We start from the raw sequence: 20,616 nt of genomic DNA on the forward strand, positions 1-20,616 counted from the left end.
GTTCTCAAATAACACTGACATGCATTTAACATGGAGGGGAAAAAAAACAAAAACATAAGAACCAAAGTTGGGGGGCACCTGGGTGGCTCAGTGGGTTGAGCCTCTGCCTTCAGGTCAAGTCATGATCCTGGGGTCCTGGGATTGAGCCCCACATCGGGCTCTCTGCTCAGCAGGGGGCCTGCTTCTCCCTCTCTATCTAACTGCCTCTCTGCCTACTTCTGCCAACTTGTGATTTTTCTCTCTGCCAAAAAAAACAATAAGAAATCTTAAAAAAAAAAAAAAACACAGAGTGGGAACTCTTGACCAGAACCAAAAACCTGGTGGCTGGTGTCCCTGATCTTAGAAAACAAAACTAACAGGATTTTAAAATTTTCTTCTTAAAATTTTCATGTTCACTTTATCCCATTTATCTTAAGGTGTTTAAGAGTTCAATACAGTACCTGTATTTGATGGATCCAAAATTAACTGAAGAGATGGCTTATTTGTTTGGCTGGCTGAAATATCTCCAAATGAATGCTCTGAAATCTCAGAGGAACTTTGACAATCAACAAGAAGACTGCTTTGCCCTTTCTCAGAATCTCTCAAAATCTCTTCCATGGCTTTTTCCAATTGTTCATCACCATTAGAAATTATCTATAGGCAAATCGAGACAATTCTGTTTCAATCATATTATAGTTCTGGGGCTTAATGAAAATATTTTATTTCCAGAAGAAATTAAAACAAGTTAAATTTTAAATTTAAGTTACTGAAAAGAATTTATACAGCTGTACCTAACTATAGCTGATCTAAGATCTAATTTACAAAGATTTTTCTTTCCTTTACTTTTTTTCCATACAAACACATTCTAAGTACAGGTAACATTAAATTTATGTGTTTTAAAGATAAAAACAGGTAAATTTAAATAAAGTATCTACTCTCTTATTTAAAAGGTCATATTTCTCGTTATCATAGCATAAACATATTTATGATTTCTTTACAAAGTTTGTTTGCTGCCAAGAGGAGTATTGTTAATTTCCTCACATTTAAGTTGACTCATTCTTCTCTTAAAAGCAGGTGAGATGCAAGGCCTAATAAATGTCATAAACACATTAATATTAAAATATAAATATTTAAATTTAAAGTCATTTAAATACAAATATACTTAAATTTAAATAAAACCACTGATTGTTTTAATGTATTTATAAAGCTATATATCCTAAACATAGCATAAATGGGTATTTAATAATATAATTTTTATACAATTTTATTAAATTGATATATATTTTTGAGTCCATAGTACTAAATAAAAATCATAAACAACATGTAGCACTTCCGACTAGTTTCTCCATTCCTGTTTCTAGATGGTGGTTATACAATTCTCATGCATGTACACCTGGGTCTGATTCTTTTTCTTTGAGTTAGTAAGACAACAAAAATGAAAAAGGATCATTTTTGTTTATATAAAAATTCAACTGCTAAAAATATAAGACATATGTTTAAAAAAATATTCAGACAAACCAACTGTTAAATCACATACTAGAATGTTACCAGCTGATTTAAAACACAAAAACCACAATATTGTTTCTGAAGTAAAAATAAAACATAACTTTCATATAATTAACTTAAAAAACTCAGCAATAAGAAACACAAAAATATCCAGATAATGGTTAAATCTTAGGTAAATTTAAGTCTAATTCCCCAATTATCCTTTTCTATTTTCCTTTCTATTACTTCTTTCTAAAATTCTGAATTAAAACATAACCAAAAGCAAAAAACTTCAAAAACACACAAACCAAATATTAGCCTCTGCATAAATCAAATACTGATGCTATTCAAGGTCAGCATTTGAGAAAAACCTTTGTATTTTACACACCTCTTAAGATCAGTCTCACCTCATTAAGAAAAAACAGAGATTTAAAATATCATTTGTAGAGAAAGAAAGAAAGAAAGAGAAATACCTTCAGTTCGGGTTTTTCATCCTCTTTTGTAGAAGTATCATCTGCATGCTGAGGAACCAAAACAAATTCTTCACTGTTCAGCGTGGCCACAGAATCCGATGACCCACTAACCTTCTGCAATGCAGCTCTGACCTCCATTTCAATTCTACAAACTTCTCTTTCCACATCCACCTGATCAAAACTACAGGGATTAAAAAAAAAAACTATTAATGAAAACATGGACTAATAAGTCCCTGATCAATACTCAGCCTTTAAAAGTGATTCATGTGAAGAAGAATTCTGCTGGCTAGATAATTATCTCAAAACTAGAGAGGCTACCTTCTTGGACTAGGCCACATAATGGAAATGTACTCTCTTCACCCTGAGTTTCTTGACTAAAAGAACCATATTGTTCCCTGAAAAACAACAAAAACCTTCCCACATCACAACTAAACAGATTTACTACTGTTTGACTCTATTTCTCCTAGAAATATTATTTTTGTTTTTAATAAATACAAGAAATAAGTATGACACTAGAAACCAAATTCACACACAAATATTCACTGAAATTACTTTGTAATTAAATCTAAATGTTTCCAAAAACTTATCTCCTTAAGACCAAGTACTGTACCTTAAAATACCTTGTGTCACTAAAGTCGACTGATTACTAAAGAATTCAACACCCTAAGCCATGTATCTTTTCTTTTCCAGACACATTGTCACTTATCAGCACAAGAAGGGGAGAAAAGGCTAAGACTCTCATGTCATATTCATGTGGCAAACAGTATTTTAGCCATTCTGTTTTTTGGATCAATCTGCCACCAAAAAAACTGAACATTGTCTATCACTTCCAGAAGTTCAAATATTCACACAACTAATTTTAATTGAACGTGTGTACTACATAACAGACGTAGTACTCAGCACTGGGGCTATATGAGTAAGTAAGGCAGACAAGGTGCCTGCACCGCGGGAGCTCGTATCTAGTAAGAAAACAAGCAAGTAAGCAAATAAGGCAATTCTAAATCACTCTAAAGGCTTTGGAGAAGATACAACAGGTTATTGTGACAAAGAATAGCTATAAAAAGTATACAGACAACTTTAAGTAAGGCGGTAGGAAAGGACTCGGGGAAATATTTGAGCTGAAATGTAAAAGACAAGAACCGTATGTTAAACAACTTGCTCAGTGACCAAAAGGGAAATATGATAGAGGGGTAAGACAAGTAAACTGGGGCTAAATAACACATGACTCTAAGTCTGCTAACCCACGCCTTAAAATTACCCACAGAATTGTTCTTGTTCTCATTCCAATTAGGTTACTGTGTTCTTTGCCTCATATAAATAGGGCTGCATTACCTCATTCTGCCTTTAGGTGACACTAACACCATTACTCTTAGCCAAAAGAAAGCTTTACTCTCAGCTTCAAATTATACTTTAAAAAATTAATTACTTCCACCTTCATCAAAACTCACAATTCCCAATAATATCAAAACAAAGAGTAATTATTTATTCTAGGATAGCATAATTAGCTAGCCATCATTTAATTGTTAGCCATGTGAATATCCTTTCTTTTAAATTTTAAATCCTTCAAGTCCTCTAAAGGTTTTTTTTTTTGTTTTTGTTTTTTATTTTACAGGTAATGTTTCTGAAAATGCAATATGTAATAGAGGCCATGTCTCTACCCTTCCACGCTGTCTCATGAACCCTTGATTGCCAAGATGCTACATAGTCCAGGTGTTCCTTCTGTGGCCAATCCTTCAAGCCCAAGCGGACACTCCTAGACTTAACATCTTAATGTTGGAAATTCCCCAAGTCCTGAGGCTTCTCCTGATTCCTTGCCACACCCCCACTAAGTAGTATCTCTCATTGCCATATATTTAAATACCATCTATTTTCTAGCAATCTCCAAATTTCTATTCCAACGCAAATGTCCTCTAAATTCCTTATTTGCAATCCAACTTTCCACTTTATATTTCCATTAGGAATTCTTATCAGTATCTTAAATGTGACCCAAATGGAATTCTTAACACCTCCTCTAAACTTGTTCCTCAATCAATTTCCCTTTCCAGTAAATAATACCACTTTCTAACAAAATGCTCAAACAAGAAATCTGGATATCATTCTATCAGCTCTACTTCTTCATTCCTCACATCAGCAAGTCATGTTAGCCCCACATCCAAAACAAATCCCTCTATCCCATTTCTTCATGGCCATTTTTACCAAACTAATCCAGGCAATGTTCTCATCTACTAAAAAAGTCTCATCTACTACCTCTAGTCCTCTCCTCTCCTAACCTACTCTTCACAGAGATGCCAAAGAAATCTTATGGAAAATAAGTTATATTACATTAAAACTCCATTCTAAAATCTCTTCACTAAAATTCTAATAAAATCCAAACTACTTGCCAGGACTTACAAAGCCCAACACGTCTCTGCCCCTGTCACTTTACCATTACTGCTCTTTAATTACAGAAAGTTGTTCCCCACTTTAGGGTCTTAGCACTTCCCTCCTACGTTCATATGGCTGAATCTAACAGGTATAAGCTTTCATTCATCTATCCAACTCATATTTATGAGTATTTACTATATGCTAGAAACTACAATGGGAACTGGAGACTAAATGATAAATGAAACCAGTGCAGTCCCAATCTTCCTAGAGCTAACATTCTTAGAGAAGAGAGAAATAACACAGAAAAACAAAACATAAATCAGGATCCCATACTGATTTTATATACTATAAAAGGTAATAAGAAGGTAGGCGGCAAAATGGACTCAGTTGACATTTGGGCTTAATGAGTAAGCCACAGAAAGAACGGGGGTGGAGGGGGTGGCCTTCAAGTACAAGAAACAGCAAATACAAAAAGCCCAGGTATGAGAAAAGGCTTATGAGAAAGGAGGCCTTGATAGCTAGGTCAAATTGAACATGGGTGAGAGCAGTAAAAGATGAGAAATGTTAAGGAAGGCAGGGAAGCCTGAGGCCACCCCTGATGCTAAAGCTATCTTCCAACTCTTTTGTTTATCTGGGAATATCAAGTGCCTAATATAGTAGACCTAGTACATTCACTAAATGTGTTAAACAAATTGTTGTTAAAAGCACCAATCAGGCTAAAGTTTTTACCAATAACAAATGTAGAACCAGGATTCAAACCAGTATTCTGAATTCAAAGTACATGCTCTGAGCCACTACATTATACCATCTCTTGAAGTTTCCTCACCTATTCCTAGACACTCAGGGCTGGTATCTGTCACTATGCACACAGAACTTTCTCCATGTCTCTCCTCCCTCCACCAAAAGTTATCTGTCTTCCCCACAAGACATTTTTCTTAGATAAGTGATAAACAGTTAACCTGGCCCTTAACTCTAAATCACCATGTAAATGAATACTAATAGTTGCTCAATTCAAATAAGATGTCCATTTTTAAGAGGTTTTATTTAGCCTAAGAGAATGTTAGATATTCTGCACGGCTAACAAAAAGCTATCAGTTTACCAAACTGTGACCTCTTCAAAACACAGCCAGAATTTCTCATTCTACTCAGAATTAAGACAGCTCTCATTACTAACATCAAACCATGCCTCTAAGGCCTTAGGGATACTTTTAGAAGTTTGCCTAATGCTACCTTACTGGGTTGAACATTTCTTTTAACTTCAATGCAAATGCTTACTAAATTTGCACACAAACACAAAATCTGAGAATACAAAGCCAACACTTTAAAATATTTCAACAGGCAGGTAATAATTTTTTTTAAGATTTTATTTGTCAGAAAGAGTGCACGTGCACCCGCACAAGCAAGAGGAACAGCAAGCAGATATAGAAGCACACTCACCACCAAGCAAGGAACCTGATTCGGGACTTTATCCCAGAACCCTGGGATCATGACCTGAGCCAACGGCAGATATTTAACATACTGAACCACCCAGGCATCCCAAAGTAATATTTAAACGGGGAAAGAACAGTCTTTAACAAATCATGCTAGGTAATCAGATATTTACATGCAAAAGAATGGAATTGAACCCTTACCTCACACCACACACAAAACTTAATTCAAAATGGACCACAGACCTAAATGTAAGAGCTAAAACTATAAAACTCTTAGAAGAAAACAGGTGTAAACTTTCATGCCCTAGGGTAAAGCAATGATTTCTGAAATGACACCAAAAGCACAATGGCCAAAGAACAAAATAGGTAAACTGAACTATATTGAAATTTGAAATGTGTATGGCAAAAATGATATTATGAAGAAAGTAAAATAAAACTACAGGATGAGAAAATACTTCACAAATCATATATCCGAAAAAGGTCTTGTACCCAGATAGTGTAAGTAACTCTTACAACTCAATAATAAAAAGACAAATAATCCCAACTTTTAGTTTCAGCTAAAAGGCTTGGAAGTCATCACTCCCTTCCTTACAACAAGAAAAGTTTGAATAAACTAAGTATCAGTAGCTTTGATCCATCAGAAAACTGAGTTCATAAGACAGACTGCCATCCCAAAATCTGGAAAGACAGACAATCCAGAGAGAGATAGCAAGTCAGATCTCTTTACCTGAAGCAGAAGCTGCTGGAGCCATAAACTGGTAGGAACACTTAAATGGTAATTTTGACAAACTGCTAGAAGCTAAGTGAGGAATTTGGGTGTAGGATGGGAGAGTGGTTAAAGAAGGGTAACTTGAAATGTTGTGTATATTAAATTGAGCTTAATAATAACAAATTTCTAACATTCAAAAAAAGAGAAAGTTGAAACAGCTATACTGATTTTTAAAAAAGCAGACTTCGGAACTAGGAAGATTACTGCAGAGAAAGAGGAGCTTTGTATACTGATAAAGGGATCAATTCTCCAAGAGGATATAACAATCCCAAACAAGTAACCACTTAACAGTGTCAATATCTATAAGGCAAAAACTGATAAAAATGAAAGGAGAAGGCTGCCTGACTGGTTCAGCTGGTACAGCATGTGACTCCTCATCTTGGGGTTGTGAGTTCAAGCCTCATGTTGGCTGTAGAGATTACTTAAAAGTAAAAAAACAATAATAATAAAATTTTTTAAAAGGGATTACTTTAAAAATATATATTTTTTTTTTTAAAGGAGAAATAGACAATGCCATATTATGATTGGAGACTTCAACATCCCTCTGTGAGAGAGCTCTTGACCTGTGATAGACCAAGCAGGCAGAATATTTGTGAGGCTATAAATACCTGCATAGCACCACCAGCCAATATCATCCAACTGACATTTATAGAACATTCCATCTAACAACAGGAGAATACATTTTCTTCTTAAGCTCACAGGGAACATTCACCAAAGAAGACCATATTCTGGGCCATAAAACATAACTTGACAAGTGTGAAAAAATAAAAATCATATAAATATGTTCTCAACCACAATGTAATTAAACTAGAAATCAGTGACAGAAGGAGAGCTGGAGAATTCCCAAGTTTTGGAAATTAAACAATACACTTCTAAATGAACATTAGTCAAAGAAGATGACCCAAGAGAAATTTAAAAATATTTTGAACTAAATGAAAATACAACTTGCCAAAAATTGTGGGATGCAGTGAAAAGCAGTACTTAGAAACTTGTTGAACTGAATGCGTATAGTAGAAAAGAAAAAATATCTAAAATATTTGTAAGCTTCATTAGGAATCTTAGGAAACCAGAAAAAGAAGAACAAATGATGAGAAATAATAAAAAATGTAACAAATCAATGAAATTGAAATGGGAAAATACAGATAAATCAAAAAACACCAAAAGATCAATAAAACTGATAAACGGCTAGCCAAGCTAAACAAGAAAAGAGAAGACACAAATTATTAATATAAAAAAATGAAAGATGGGTCATCACTACCAATCCTCTGGACATTGAAAGGGTAATAGAGGAATACTGAAACAATTCTAGGCCCACAGATTTGGTGACTTAGATGATCTGGACCAAATTCCTTAGAGGATACAAAATTTAAAAATTGCCAAAACAAAGTACCAAATTTCACACTAGGAAAATTAGATATTCTGAATAGCTCTATAATTTTCAAAAAACTTAACAATAATTAATAACCTCCCAAAAAAGAAAGCATCACACACAGATGGCTTCACCAGTGAATTCTCCGAATATTTAAAGAATAATATCAACTCTCTACAATCACTTCCAGAAAATAAAAGAGGAAACACTTTGCAATTCATTCTAAGAGGTCAGCATTACCTTAAGACCAAAACCAGATTACAAGAATAAAGACAAAATATTATAAAATTTTATTCAACAACATAAAAAAGGATTATACTCAAGGTCTACAAGACTAACAACATTCAAAAATTAATCAATGCAATAAATCATTTCAATAAGCTACAGAAAAATCCTAATCATGTCACTGACACAGAAAGTGCACTTGACAAAATTCAGCACTTAGTCATAAAATAAAAATAAAAACTCTCAGCAAACTAGCAATTAATGGAATTTCCTCAACTTAACAGTATCTACAAAAGGGGTGCCTGGGTGGTTCAGTCAGTTAAGCATCCCACTCTTGAACTCAGCTTAGGTATCAATCTCAGAGTCATGAGTTCAAGTCGCACACTGGGTAGCGTGGAGCCTACATTTAAAAAACAAACAAACAACAACAAAAAAAAACCGAGTATCTACAAAAAACCTATACTTAATTACAAGACTGGACACATTCCCCTTAATACTCAGAACAACACAAGGATGCCCTCTCTCACCACTCTGATTCAAAGTCATAAGAAATAAGGGAGAGGAGAGAAAGGATGGTGAAATAGGGGACCTGTGTTTCATCTGGTCCCTTGAATTCAGCTATTTATCTATCAAATCATCCTGAACTCCTGTGAATTCAACCTGAGATCAAAGAAAAGAATTCCTGGACGCCTGGGTGGCGCAGTTGGTTGAACGACTGCCTCCGGCTTAGGGCGTGATCCTGGAGTCCCGGGATCGAGTCCCACATCGGGCTCCCAGCTCCATGGGGAGTCTGCTTCGCTCTCTGACCTTCTCCTCGCTCATTCTCTCTCTCACTGTCTCTCTCTCTCAAATAAAAAAAAAAAAAGAATTCCTGCAATTCTACAAATAAAAATGCAACTACATAGCACCTGGATGGCTCAGTGAGTTGGACGTCTGCCTTCAGCTCAGGTCATGATCCCAGGGTCCTGGGACAGAACCCCGCATCAGACTCCCTGATTGGTGGGAAGTCTGCTTCTCCCTATCCCGCTCCCACTGCATGTGCTTGCTCTCTCTTTCTCTGTCAAATGACTAAATAAAATCTTTAAAAAAAAGAAAAAGAAAAGCAATCAGTCTCCAAGGTAAGGGGTGTGGAGCAGTGCCTGGGTGGCTCAGTCATTTAAGCCTCTGCCTTTGGCTCAGGTCATGATCCCAGTACCCTAGGATGGAGCCCCAGATCAGGCTCCCTGCTAAGCAGAGAGCCTGCTTCTCCCTCTACCCCTCCCCCTACTTGTGCTCATTCTCTCTAACGTAAATAAACATCTTTAAAAAAAAGGAGGAGGTACAGAGACAGGAATCTAAGGGGATATATCTGGCGATAAACTTGGCAGGGAGGGAAGCCTCCATAAGCCAGATACCGGAAAGTGTAACAGCAGCAGAGAGCAAAAACTGGAACTTTTAGAAGTCTGCTCCTGTGGGGGACATCCCTGCCTGGAAGGTGCTCAGGTGGTGAAGCAGGGACAGAATTCTCCCTAAGAGTGTGGTCTCAGGAGTTCCAGGATCACAAAAAGAACAGGGCGCCTGAGTCTAGCAGAGTTCTCCAGCATTGGAACAGGGGACGCCACCTACAATTATTAAGCCCCAGAGAGGCCTCTCAGCTAGGCACTGCCATAAACCAGGAACCCCCGCATGTTCGCTCTCCAAGTCAAGCCACAATCACTGGGAGACCCTGCTCCTTACTCCAGTGAGAGCAGCCAGGGTACACAATCAGGCAACCACTCCCCAAAGTGGGGACACAGTGAGACAACCACCCCCCCGCCAGGATTGGTACAGATATGCACTGAAGGAGTCTGCAGAGTTTGGCACACACAAAAGGGACTGACTGCATTTCTCTGAGGATACACTGAAGAGCAGGAGCCCTAGTCATTCAGCTCCAAGGCTGGAGATCCAGATGCCGCCATTTAAATTTTTTTTTTCATCCTCTGGAGCAGCAAGAAAAACCTTCAGGGAACAAAAGCCACATGCAGCAACCCAAAGCAGCTTACACTGAGTCAGCCCTCCTTCCCCGCAAAGAGTACTGCAACTCCACCCTGTCAAAGACACCTGAGAATCAATAAAATAAGCCCCTCCCCCAGAAGACCAGCATGAACATAAGTTGAGTAGGAAGTTTATGAATCACTCAGAACTGAAAAACTCCTGTGCTAGGGAAAAAAATCAATTGGATAGGAGGGTTTTTTCTCATGAGTAGTTAGTCTTTCATCTTAATTTTTTTCACTTTTTTTCCTTTTCAAATGGTTTCTCATTTTATCAATTGTTTTTAAGTCTTTAATTTTCATTTTTACATTTACATTTTATAGATATATTTTTCACTTCTGGTCTCCTTTCACTGTATTCAACTTTATTTAGATACATATATATATATTCTTCTTTCTTTACAATTTGGGATTTAGTGTCTTCTAACAAACAGACCAAAATACACCCAGGATCAAATGATCACACTGTTCTATCCACCTGTGAGATTATATTCTTTTTTCCCTTTCTTTTTTGGTTTCTGAAAACGTCGGATTTGTCTAGTGTGTATTTCACCAGGGTCATGGTTGATATTTATGATTTTCTTCTCTCGTTCATCTATTCTTCTCTAGATGAAATGACTAGAAGGAGAAATTCACAGCAAAAGAAGAACCAGAGGTAATAGTCTCTACCACACATCTAATCAATATGGATATAAGTAAAATATCAGAAACTAAATTAAGAGTAACAGTTATAAAGCCACTAGCTGGGCTTGAAAAAAAGCATAAAAGACAGTAGAGAATCTCTTAGTACAGAAATAAAATCTAATCGGGCCAAAATTTAAAATTATTTAACTGAGATGCAGTCTAAAATGAATGCTCTAACAGCTAGGATAGAGGCAGAAGAGACTCAGTGACACAGAAGACAAAATGATGAAAAGGAAGGAAGCTGAGGAAAAGAGAAAAACAACTAATGGACCCATGAGGAGAAGGAAGCTTTGAGAAAGCAGCATTACCATAAAGCCAAGCAATGTTAGAATTACTGGTGTCCCAGACGAAGAAGAGAGAGGGACAGAAGTTATATTTGAGCAAATCATAGCTGAGAACTTCCCTAATTTGGGAAAGCAATCAGGCATTCAAGTCCAGGAGGTACAGAGAACCCCTTCAAATTCAACAAAAAACAGATAAACACCCCAACATGTAATTGTGAAGCTTGCAAATTTCAGAGATAAAGAGAAAAGCCTGAAAGCAGGTCAAGACAAGGGGTTCTTAAATCTACAAGGGTAGAAATATTAGAATGGCAGCAGACATATCCACAGAGACCTGGCAGGCCAGAAAGGCCTGACATGATATATTCAGGGTTCTAAATGAGAAAAATGTACAGCCAAGAATACTTTATCCACCTAGGCTGTCATTAAGAATGGAAGAAGAGATAAAGAGCTTCTAGGACAAACAGAAACTGAAAGAATTTGTGATCACTAAGCCAGCCCTGCAAGAAATATTAAAGGGAATCCTATAAGTGAAGACAGAGCCCAAAAGTAACAGAGACCAGAAACAGAGACAATCTACAGAAATAGGGACTTTGCAGGTAATACAATGGCACTAAATTTATATCTTTCAATACTTTATATCTTTCATTACAATCAAAAGACAAGGGGTAGAGTTTGAGGAGTTCATTATAGATCCTGGATATCAACCTTTTGTCTGTACTGTCATTTGCAAATATCTTCTCCCATTCCGTGGGTTGCCTCTTTGTTTTTTTGACTGTTTCCTTTGCTGTGCAGAAGCTTTTGATTTTGATGAAGTCCCAGAAGTTTATTTTCGCTTTTGTTTCCTTTGCCTTTGGAGACGTATCTTGAAAGAAGTTGCTGTGGCTGATATCAAAGAGATTACTGCCTATGTTCTCCTCTAAGATTCTGATAGATTCCTGTCTCACGTTGAGGTCTTTTATCCATTTTGAGTTGATCTTTGTGTACGGTGTAAGAGAATGGTCGAGTTTCATTCTTCTACATATAGCTGTCCAGTTTTCCCAGCACCATTTATTGAAGAGACTGTCTTTTTTCCACTGTATATTTTTTCCTGTTTTGTCGAAGATTAATTGACCATAGAGTTGAGGGTCCATATCAGGGCTCTCTACTCTGTTCCACTGGTCTCTGTGTCTGTTTTTATGCCAGTACCATGCTGTCTTGGTGATCACAGCTTTGTAATAAAGCTTGAAATCAGGTAAGGTGATGCCGCCAGCTTTATTTTTGTTTTTCAACATTTCCTTAGCGATTCGGGGTCTCTTCTGATTCCATACAAATTTTAGGATTATTTGCTCCAGCTCTTTGAAGAATGCCGGTGGAATTTTGATCGGAATGGCATTAAAAGTATAGATTGCTCTAGGCAGTATAGACATTTTAACAATGTTTATTCTTCCGATCCAAGAGCATGGAATGGTCTTCCATCTTTTTGTGTCTTCTTTAATTTCTTTCATGAGTGTTCTATAGTTCCTCAAGTATAGATCCTTTACCTCTTTAGTTAGGCCTCCATCAGAAAGGACGAATATCCAACTTTTGTAGCAACATGGACAGGACTGGAAGAGATTATGCTGAGTGAAATCAGTCAAGCAGAGAGAGTCAATTATCATATGGTTTCACTCATTTGTGGAGCATAACCAATAGCATGGAGGACAAGGGGCGTTGGAGAGGAGTAGGGAATTTGGGTAAATTGGAAGGGGAGGTGAACCATGAGAGACTATGGACTCTGAAAAACAGTCTGAGGGGTTTGAAGTGGCGGGGGTGGGAGGTTGGGGTACCAGGTGGTGGTATTATAGAGGGCACAGCTTGCATGGAGCACTGGGTGTGGTGAAAAAATAATGAATACTGTTTTTCTGAAAATAAATAAATTGGGGGGGGGGAAAAAAGACAAGGGGTATAAGATTGGATAAAAAAGCAGGACCCAACCATGTGCTATCTACAAGAGACTCAGTTTAGACCCAAAGGCAAGTCCAGATTGAAAGCGAGATGGAGAACCACTTATCACACTAATGAGAATCAAAATAAAGCTGTGGGGGGGTGGGGGGCGGGTGCGCGCCTGGGTGGCTCAGTGGGTTTAGCCTTTGCCTTCGGTTCAGGTCATGATCTCAGGGTCCTGGGGTCGAGCCCCACATTGGGCTCTCTACTCAGCAGGGAGCCTGCTTCATCCTCCCTTTCTGTCTGCTTCTCTGCCTACTTGTGATCTCTCTCTCTATCAAATAAATAAAGTCTTTAAAAAAAAAAAAAGAAACAAACAAACAAACCTGGGGTAGCAATCCCTACATCAGACAAATTATATTTTAAACCAAAGACTGTAGTAAGAGATAAAGAAGAGTACTGTATCATTCTTAAAGGTTCTATCCAACATTAAGATCTAACAATTATAAGTATTTATGCTGCTAACTTGGGAGCAGTCAATTATATACAAACCAATTAATAACAAAATTAAAGAAACACACTATTAATAATACAATAAAAATAGGGGACTTTAACACCCCACTCACTGCAATGGACAGATCACGTAAGCATAAGATCAACAAGGAAACAATGGCTTTGAATGACACAGTGGACTAGATGGATTTCACGTATATATACAGGTCATTCCATCCCAAAGCAACAGAATACACTTTCTTCTCAAATGCACATGGAACATTCTCCAGAACAGATCACATACTGGGTCACAAATCAGGTTTCAACCAGTACCAAAAGACTGGGATGATTCCCTGCATGTTTTTAGAACACAATGCTTTGAAACTAGAACTCAATCACAAGAGGAAATTTGGAAGAACTCAAATACTCGGAGGCTAAAAAGCATCCTACTGAAAAATGAATGGGTCAACCAGGAAATTAAAGAATTTTTTTTTTTAATTCATGGAAACGAATGAAAATGAAAACAAAACTGTTCAAAACCTTTGGAATGCAGCAAAGGCAGTCCTAAGAGGGAAGTACATAGCAATACAAGCCTTTCTCAAAAAACTAGAAAAGTCTCAAATATACAAGCTAATCTTACACCTAAAGGAGCTGAAGAAAGAACAGCAAATAAAGCCTAAATCAAGCAGAAGAGAAATAATAAAGATTAGAGCAGAAATCAATGAAACAGAAACCAAAAGAACAGTAAAACAGATCAATGAAACTAGAAGCTGGTTCCTTGGAAGAAATAATAAGATCGATAAACCCCTAGACAGACTTATCCAAAAGAGAAAGGACCCAAATTAATAACATCATGAATAAAGAGGAGACATCATGAACACTACCAAGGTAATAAAAATAATTTAAAAAACATACTATGAGCAACCATATGTCAACAACTAAGGCAATCTGGAAGAAATGGATGCATTCCTAGAAACTTATAAACTACCAAAACTTAAACAGGTAGAAACAAAAAACCGGAACAGATCCATAACCAACAAGGAAACTGAAGCAGTAATCAAAAACCTCCCAAAAGAGTCCAGGGCCACATGGCTTCCCAGGGGAATTCTACCAAACATTTGAAGGAGAACTAATACCTATCTAGTCTTCTGAAGCTATTTCAAAAAATTGAAATGGGGGTGCCTGGGTGGCTCAGTCAGTTAAGCATCTGCCTTTGGCTCAGGTCATGATCCTGGAGTTCCCACATGGAGCCCTGCATGAGGCTCCCTGTTCAGTGGGGAGTCTACTTCTCCCTCTGCCCCTCACCCTGCTCATGCTCTCACATGTGCTCTCTCTCTCTCTCTCAAATAAATAAATAAAACCTTTAAAAAAATGAAATGGAAGAAAAACTTCTATAAACTCATTCTATGAGACCAGCATTACCTTAATCTCCAAAGACCCCACCAAAAAGGAGAATTACAGACCAATATCCTTGAAGAACATGGATGCAAAAATTCTCACCAAGATACGAGCCATTAGGATCCAATAGTACTTTAAAAGGATTATTCACAACCAACTGGGATTTATTCCTGGACTGCAAGGGTGGTTCAATATTGGCCAATCAATCAACATGATACATCACACTGATAAAAGAAGGACAAGAACCATATGATTCTCTCAACTGATTCAGAGAATGCATTTGACAAAATACTGCATCCTTTCTTGAGAAAAAACTCTTCTGTAGGGATAGAAGGAACATACCTCTATATCATAAAAGACATTTACAAAAACCCCTCAGCAAATATCATCCTCAGTGGTGAAAAACAGAGCTTCACCCCTAAGGTCAGGAACACAACAGGGATGCCCACTCTCACCACTGTTGTTCAACATAGTACAAGAAGTCCTAGCCTCAGCAATCAGACAACAGAAAGAAATAAAAGGCATCTAAACTGGCAGAGTCAAACTCTCAGTCTTCACAGATGACATGATACTTTATGTGGAAAAACCCAAAAGATCCCACTCCAAAACTGCTAGAAATCATACAGGAATTCAGCAACATGGCAGGATATGAAATCAGTTGCATTTCTTTTTTTTTTAATATTTTACTTATTTATTTGACAGAGAGAGAGAGGGAGAGAGATCACAAGTAGGCAAAGAGGCAGAGAGAGGGAGGGAAGCAGGCTCCCTGCTGAGCTGAGAGCCCAATGCTGGACTCGATCCCAGGACCCTGAGATCATGACCTGAGCCGAAGGCAGAGGCTTAACACACTGAGCCACCCAGGTGCCCAATCAGTTGCATTTCTATACACTAACAATGAAACAGAAGAAAGAGAAATTAAGCAATTGATCCCATTTATGTTTGCACCAAAAACCATACATAGGAATAAACCTAACCAAAGAGATAAACGATGTATACTCCAGAAACAACAGAATACCTATGAAAGAAATTGAGGAAGACACAAAGAAATGGAAAAACATTCCATGCTCATGAACTGGTAGAATAAATATTGTTAAAATGTCTATGCTACCCAGAACAATCTACACATCAGTGCAATCCCTATCAAAATAACATCAACATTTTTCACAGAGCTGGAACAATCCTAAAATGTGTATGGAACCAGAAAAGGCCCCAAGTAGCCGGAGAAATGTTGAAAAAGAAAATCAAAGCTGATGGCATCACAAGCTCTATTACAAAGCTGTAATCATCAAGACATTTTGGTACTGGCACAAAAAAGGACAAACAGATCAAAAACAGAATAGAGAACCCATAAATGGACCCTCAACTCTATGGTCAATTAATCCTCAAAAACGTAGGAAAGAATATACAATGAAAAAAGGACAGTCTCTTTAGCAAATGATGTTTGGAAAACTGGACAGCCACAAGTAGAAGAATTAAATTGGACCATTTTCTTATACCATACAAAGATAAACTCAAAATGGATGAAACATCTATATGTGAGACAGGAATCCAGTAAAATCCTAGAAGAAAATACAGGTAACAACCCCTTTGACCTTGGCCATAGCAACTTCTTGCTAGTCACAGGCAAGAGATATGTTGGCTAATTCAATTAAAAAAATAAGAAATGAGAAATAAAAGCATACAAATTTAAAAGGAAGAATAAAACAGTCTTTATTCACAGACTATGTAGAAAAATCCCAAAGAATCTACCCAAAAAACCCCTCCTAGGGGAGCCTGGGTGATTTAGCTGGTTAAGAATCTGAATCATGATTTCAGCTCATGTCAACTCAGGGTCATGAGATCGAGGCCCAAGGTGGGCTCCCCACTTAGTGCAGAGTCTGCTTGAAATCCCTTCTGCTCCTACCCCCCACACACAACCACACACTCTCTATGTCTACTCTAAAATAAAGAAACAGATCAGTAAGAAACCTACAAAACAAAGATAAAAAATTTTTAAAGATCTAAGTAAATGGAGATACTCAATGTTCATGGATTAGAAAAACTCAATATTGTTAACATTATCAATTCTTCCCAACTTGCTGAGGCTGAATGACCAACTGAGCACTCAACTACAAGCTTAACTATGTGCACAAGGGCAGGGGAGCATGTCTCTTTTTATTCTACTCACCAACATATCCCTAACATAGTGCCCACAGATTGAACAGATACATGTTTAATAAACAAGCCAATTATTTTGGATGAACCAGAATGGACTCTTGCATCAAACAGGGTGTTGGACATTAGAAAAGATATTGGACTGAATGAATTCTAAAGTCATTGAATCTTAAGATGCTCATTCCATGTGATGTGTTGAAGAGTTCCATTTTGACAAGTCAGTTCAAAATACAACTGACTGAGTCTACTACTCCGCAGCAATATGCTAAGCAAAATAACTACTTGCTCTTTACGTATGGCAATCTACCATTATTTCTGATCAAAAGAAATAGCAGTTGGAAATTTTATAAGGGTCTTTTTTTTTTTTAAGATTTTATTTATTTGAGAGAGAGAAAAAGAGCACACATGTGAGCACAAGCAGGAGGAGGGGCAGAAAGTGAAGGAGAAGCAGACTCCCCCCTGAGCAGGGAACCCAACTCAGCCTCAATCCCAAGACCCTGGGCTCATGACCTGAGCCAAAGGCAGATGCTTAACTGATCAGCTAAGCCACCCAGGCACCTCCGCAGGGGTCTTTTAAATAATACGCAGCTCACAGTGCTGTGACCTCAAGACAAACACATCCATTTCAACTCAGTGTGTGAAAGCATTTAGTTAGGGCACCTGGGTGGCTCAGTTGGTTTAGCGCCTGTCTTCAGTTCAGGTCATGTTCCCAGAGTCCTAGGATAGAGTCTCACATCTGGCTCCCTGCTCATCAAGGAGTCTGCTTCTCCCTCTATCCCTCCCCGCTGCTTATGATATCTCTCTCTTGCTCTCTTTCTCTCCCAAATAAATAAATAAATGAAATCTTTTTTTTTAAAGGCATTTAGTTAAAAGGTTACCCTTATCATAATCCAAAAATTAGAATGTAAAATCTGACCAAAAAATTTTATGTCTCTTCAGGCACAAAAAACAAACAAACAAACAAACAAACCTGGGAACTACAGTGTAGATATATATATTTTCATATACTTTAGGCATTTTATTTTTTTTTTAAAGATTTTATTTATTTATTTGAGAGAGACAGTGAGAGAGAGCATGAGTGAGGAGAAGATCAGAGAGCGAAGCAGACTCCCCATGGAGCTGGGAGCCTGATGTGGGACTCGATCCCGGGACTCCAGGATCACGCCCTGAGCCGAAGGCAGTCGTCCAACCAACTGCGCCACCCAGGCGTCCCTACTTTAGGCATTTTAAATGTAGAAGAGAATAAGGGGCAGAAAACTTATCAGTCCTACAGGAAATATTTTCCCCTTCTCTGAGCCCAAAGGGGCTCTATAAATATTTTTGACTGAATTGAACCATTGAAACACACATATCCCCCACGCTTACAGCAATTCTGCCAATTCTACCAAGTGAAATGGCTTTTAATTCTTTCTTTAATGCCACATCATTTTTGTCAAATGAGCAATATATCTTAAATTAACACCTCACTTGGATGCCTAAAACTACAATTTTCACATATACTAGAAACAGTATAACAACATTTAGCAAAGTCTAACTGGAAACTATCTTCTTCCCAAAATAACTGAACACATTCAAAAGTATAAAATCGTGGTGCACATGGTCCAATTTCTTTTTGTGCCAAATGTGGTTAGCCAGCTTCTTGCTTTTAGATTATGTGTTTGCACCTATTCATTTTCAAGTGGCTCTTGAACTAAAATAGAACGGCGAAAATATGAGTGTGACTCAAAATTGGACAAGATAGGCTGCAAGGACTATTAGGCATGAGAATTCAAATGACTATATAGTAGACCCATCACAATAGTAGAAACAGGAAAAGTCTTAATTTATAATAAGAAAAGGAATGTGAATAATTTAGAATTAGAACACTTACCAACTAGAATTCTGAGCTTTGAAAAACCAAGCCAGTCTTGGGAAAAACAAACAAACAATTACCTCTATTACTAAACAGTTCCTCTACTATTCCAGTTCTCAGGCAAGAGCCATACCAAAATGAATACATATGTGCAAGTATGTCCTTGCCCCTGAAAAGGTAACAAAAGGGCCTTAGTAGTTCACATTGCTTTAGTGGATACCTATTTTTATTTGTCTAGCAATAATCTCAAAACACTCTTTTCGGACAATAAGCCCTCCTTCTGTTCAAACCTCAAACTATGGCCAAACAGATCCAAAGATGGACCACTGAATACAAACTAATTAGACCAATTAACCCAATTCCTAAGATTTTTGGACTGATGACCAGAGACTCCATCATGACACTTGTTTCTCTTACAGCAGAAACTTTTAAGATGTAAACTAGGAATTGTTGGTGGCCATATTTTTTCCCAAATGAAGAATGCCAATATGCGGTGAAAGAAAATCCTAAATACACACAAGCAATAGAGTCTTAGTTGAGTCCCTATCATTTTGTTTGAGAGAATCCTGAAGTACAGGATTCTGTTCCCATCCTCAGTCTTGATAAATCCACTGTTCCTTTAATTCTATGAAATATACTTTCCAATAAATTCTTTTTTTCATAAGCTAGTTTAAACTGAGTTTCTGTCACATGAAACCTCTTAAGTCCTACTATAATTATAAGCTACCAAAAAGACATAAAAGATAAACACACACACACACACTTATTTTTCAAAGCCGGCTCCTTGCTCAGCAGGGAGCCTGCTTCTCCCTCTGCCTCTGCCTGCCTTTCTGTCTGCCTGTGCTCACTCTCTCTGACAAATAAATAAATAAAATCTTAAAAGATTTTAAGTAATCTCTACACCCAATGTAGGTCTCAAACTCACAACCCTAAGATCAAGAGTCACATGTTCTTCCAACTAAGCCACCTGGACACCCCATAAGATATATTTCAATAGGTTTCATATAGTAGTATGAGAACAAATATGTAGGTGAAGGAAGAAGACAGTATCTAAAAAGTTGACAATTTCCCAGATAAACAGTATACTGGATATGACGAAAAAAAGGAAAGCTTAACCAACGAAGTATGGGTAGCTCAGTTGGCTAAGTGCCTTCAGCTCAGGTCATGCTCCCAGAATCTGAAGACCGAGCCCCACATCGGCTCCCTGCTCACAGGGAGTCTGCTTCTCCTTCTGCTCCTCACACTGTTCATGCTTTCGCTCTCTCAAATATATATATAAAATCTTAAAAATAAGTATGGTAATAAAACAGAAACACACACACAAATCAACAGAATAGAACTGAGAGCCCAGAAAAAAAAATCCATGATTATATGGTCAATTAATAGACAACAAAGGAGGCAAGAATATACAATGGTGAAAAGATCGTCCCTTCAGTAAGTAGTGTTGGGAAAACTGGATAGCCACATACAAAAGAATGAAAGTGGACCACTGTCTTACACCAAACAGAAAAGTAAACTCAAAATGCTTAAAGACTTAAATGTGAAACCTGAAACCATAAAACTCCTGAAAGAAAACATAGGCAGTAGTCTCTTGTACATCAACCTTAGCAATAGTTTTCTGGATACGTCTCCTCAGGCAAGGAAAACGAGAACAAAAATAAACATTTGGGATTAAATCAAACTAAAAAGCTTTTGCACAAAGGAGACCATCAACAAAATGAAAAACCAAATAAAGAAATTAAAGAAA

The 20,616-nt window shown here is 37.4% G+C and overlaps 1 protein-coding gene across 4 annotated transcripts in view; it reads right to left on the bottom strand.

Moving 5' to 3' along the window:
* RABGAP1L (RAB GTPase activating protein 1 like) overlaps positions 1 to 20,616 on the bottom strand; it is a 770,846-nt gene that overhangs the window by 685,649 nt on the left and 64,581 nt on the right. For all 4 annotated transcript variants that reach the window (XM_044267366.1, XM_044267367.1, XM_044267369.1 and 1 more), the window contains exons 2-3: positions 1,938 to 2,118; positions 441 to 633 (exon numbers count right to left, since the gene is read on the bottom strand). In XM_044267366.1, coding sequence (XP_044123301.1) covers positions 441 to 633; positions 1,938 to 2,075 — 331 coding nt within the window. In that variant the 5' untranslated portion in view covers positions 2,076 to 2,118. The remainder of the gene's footprint in view (positions 1 to 440; positions 634 to 1,937; positions 2,119 to 20,616) is intronic.

The sequence above is a fragment of the Neovison vison genome, chromosome 10 (genome assembly GCF_020171115.1).
Source record: "Neovison vison isolate M4711 chromosome 10, ASM_NN_V1, whole genome shotgun sequence".
In the NCBI taxonomy this organism is placed as follows: Eukaryota; Metazoa; Chordata; class Mammalia; order Carnivora; family Mustelidae; genus Neogale; species Neogale vison.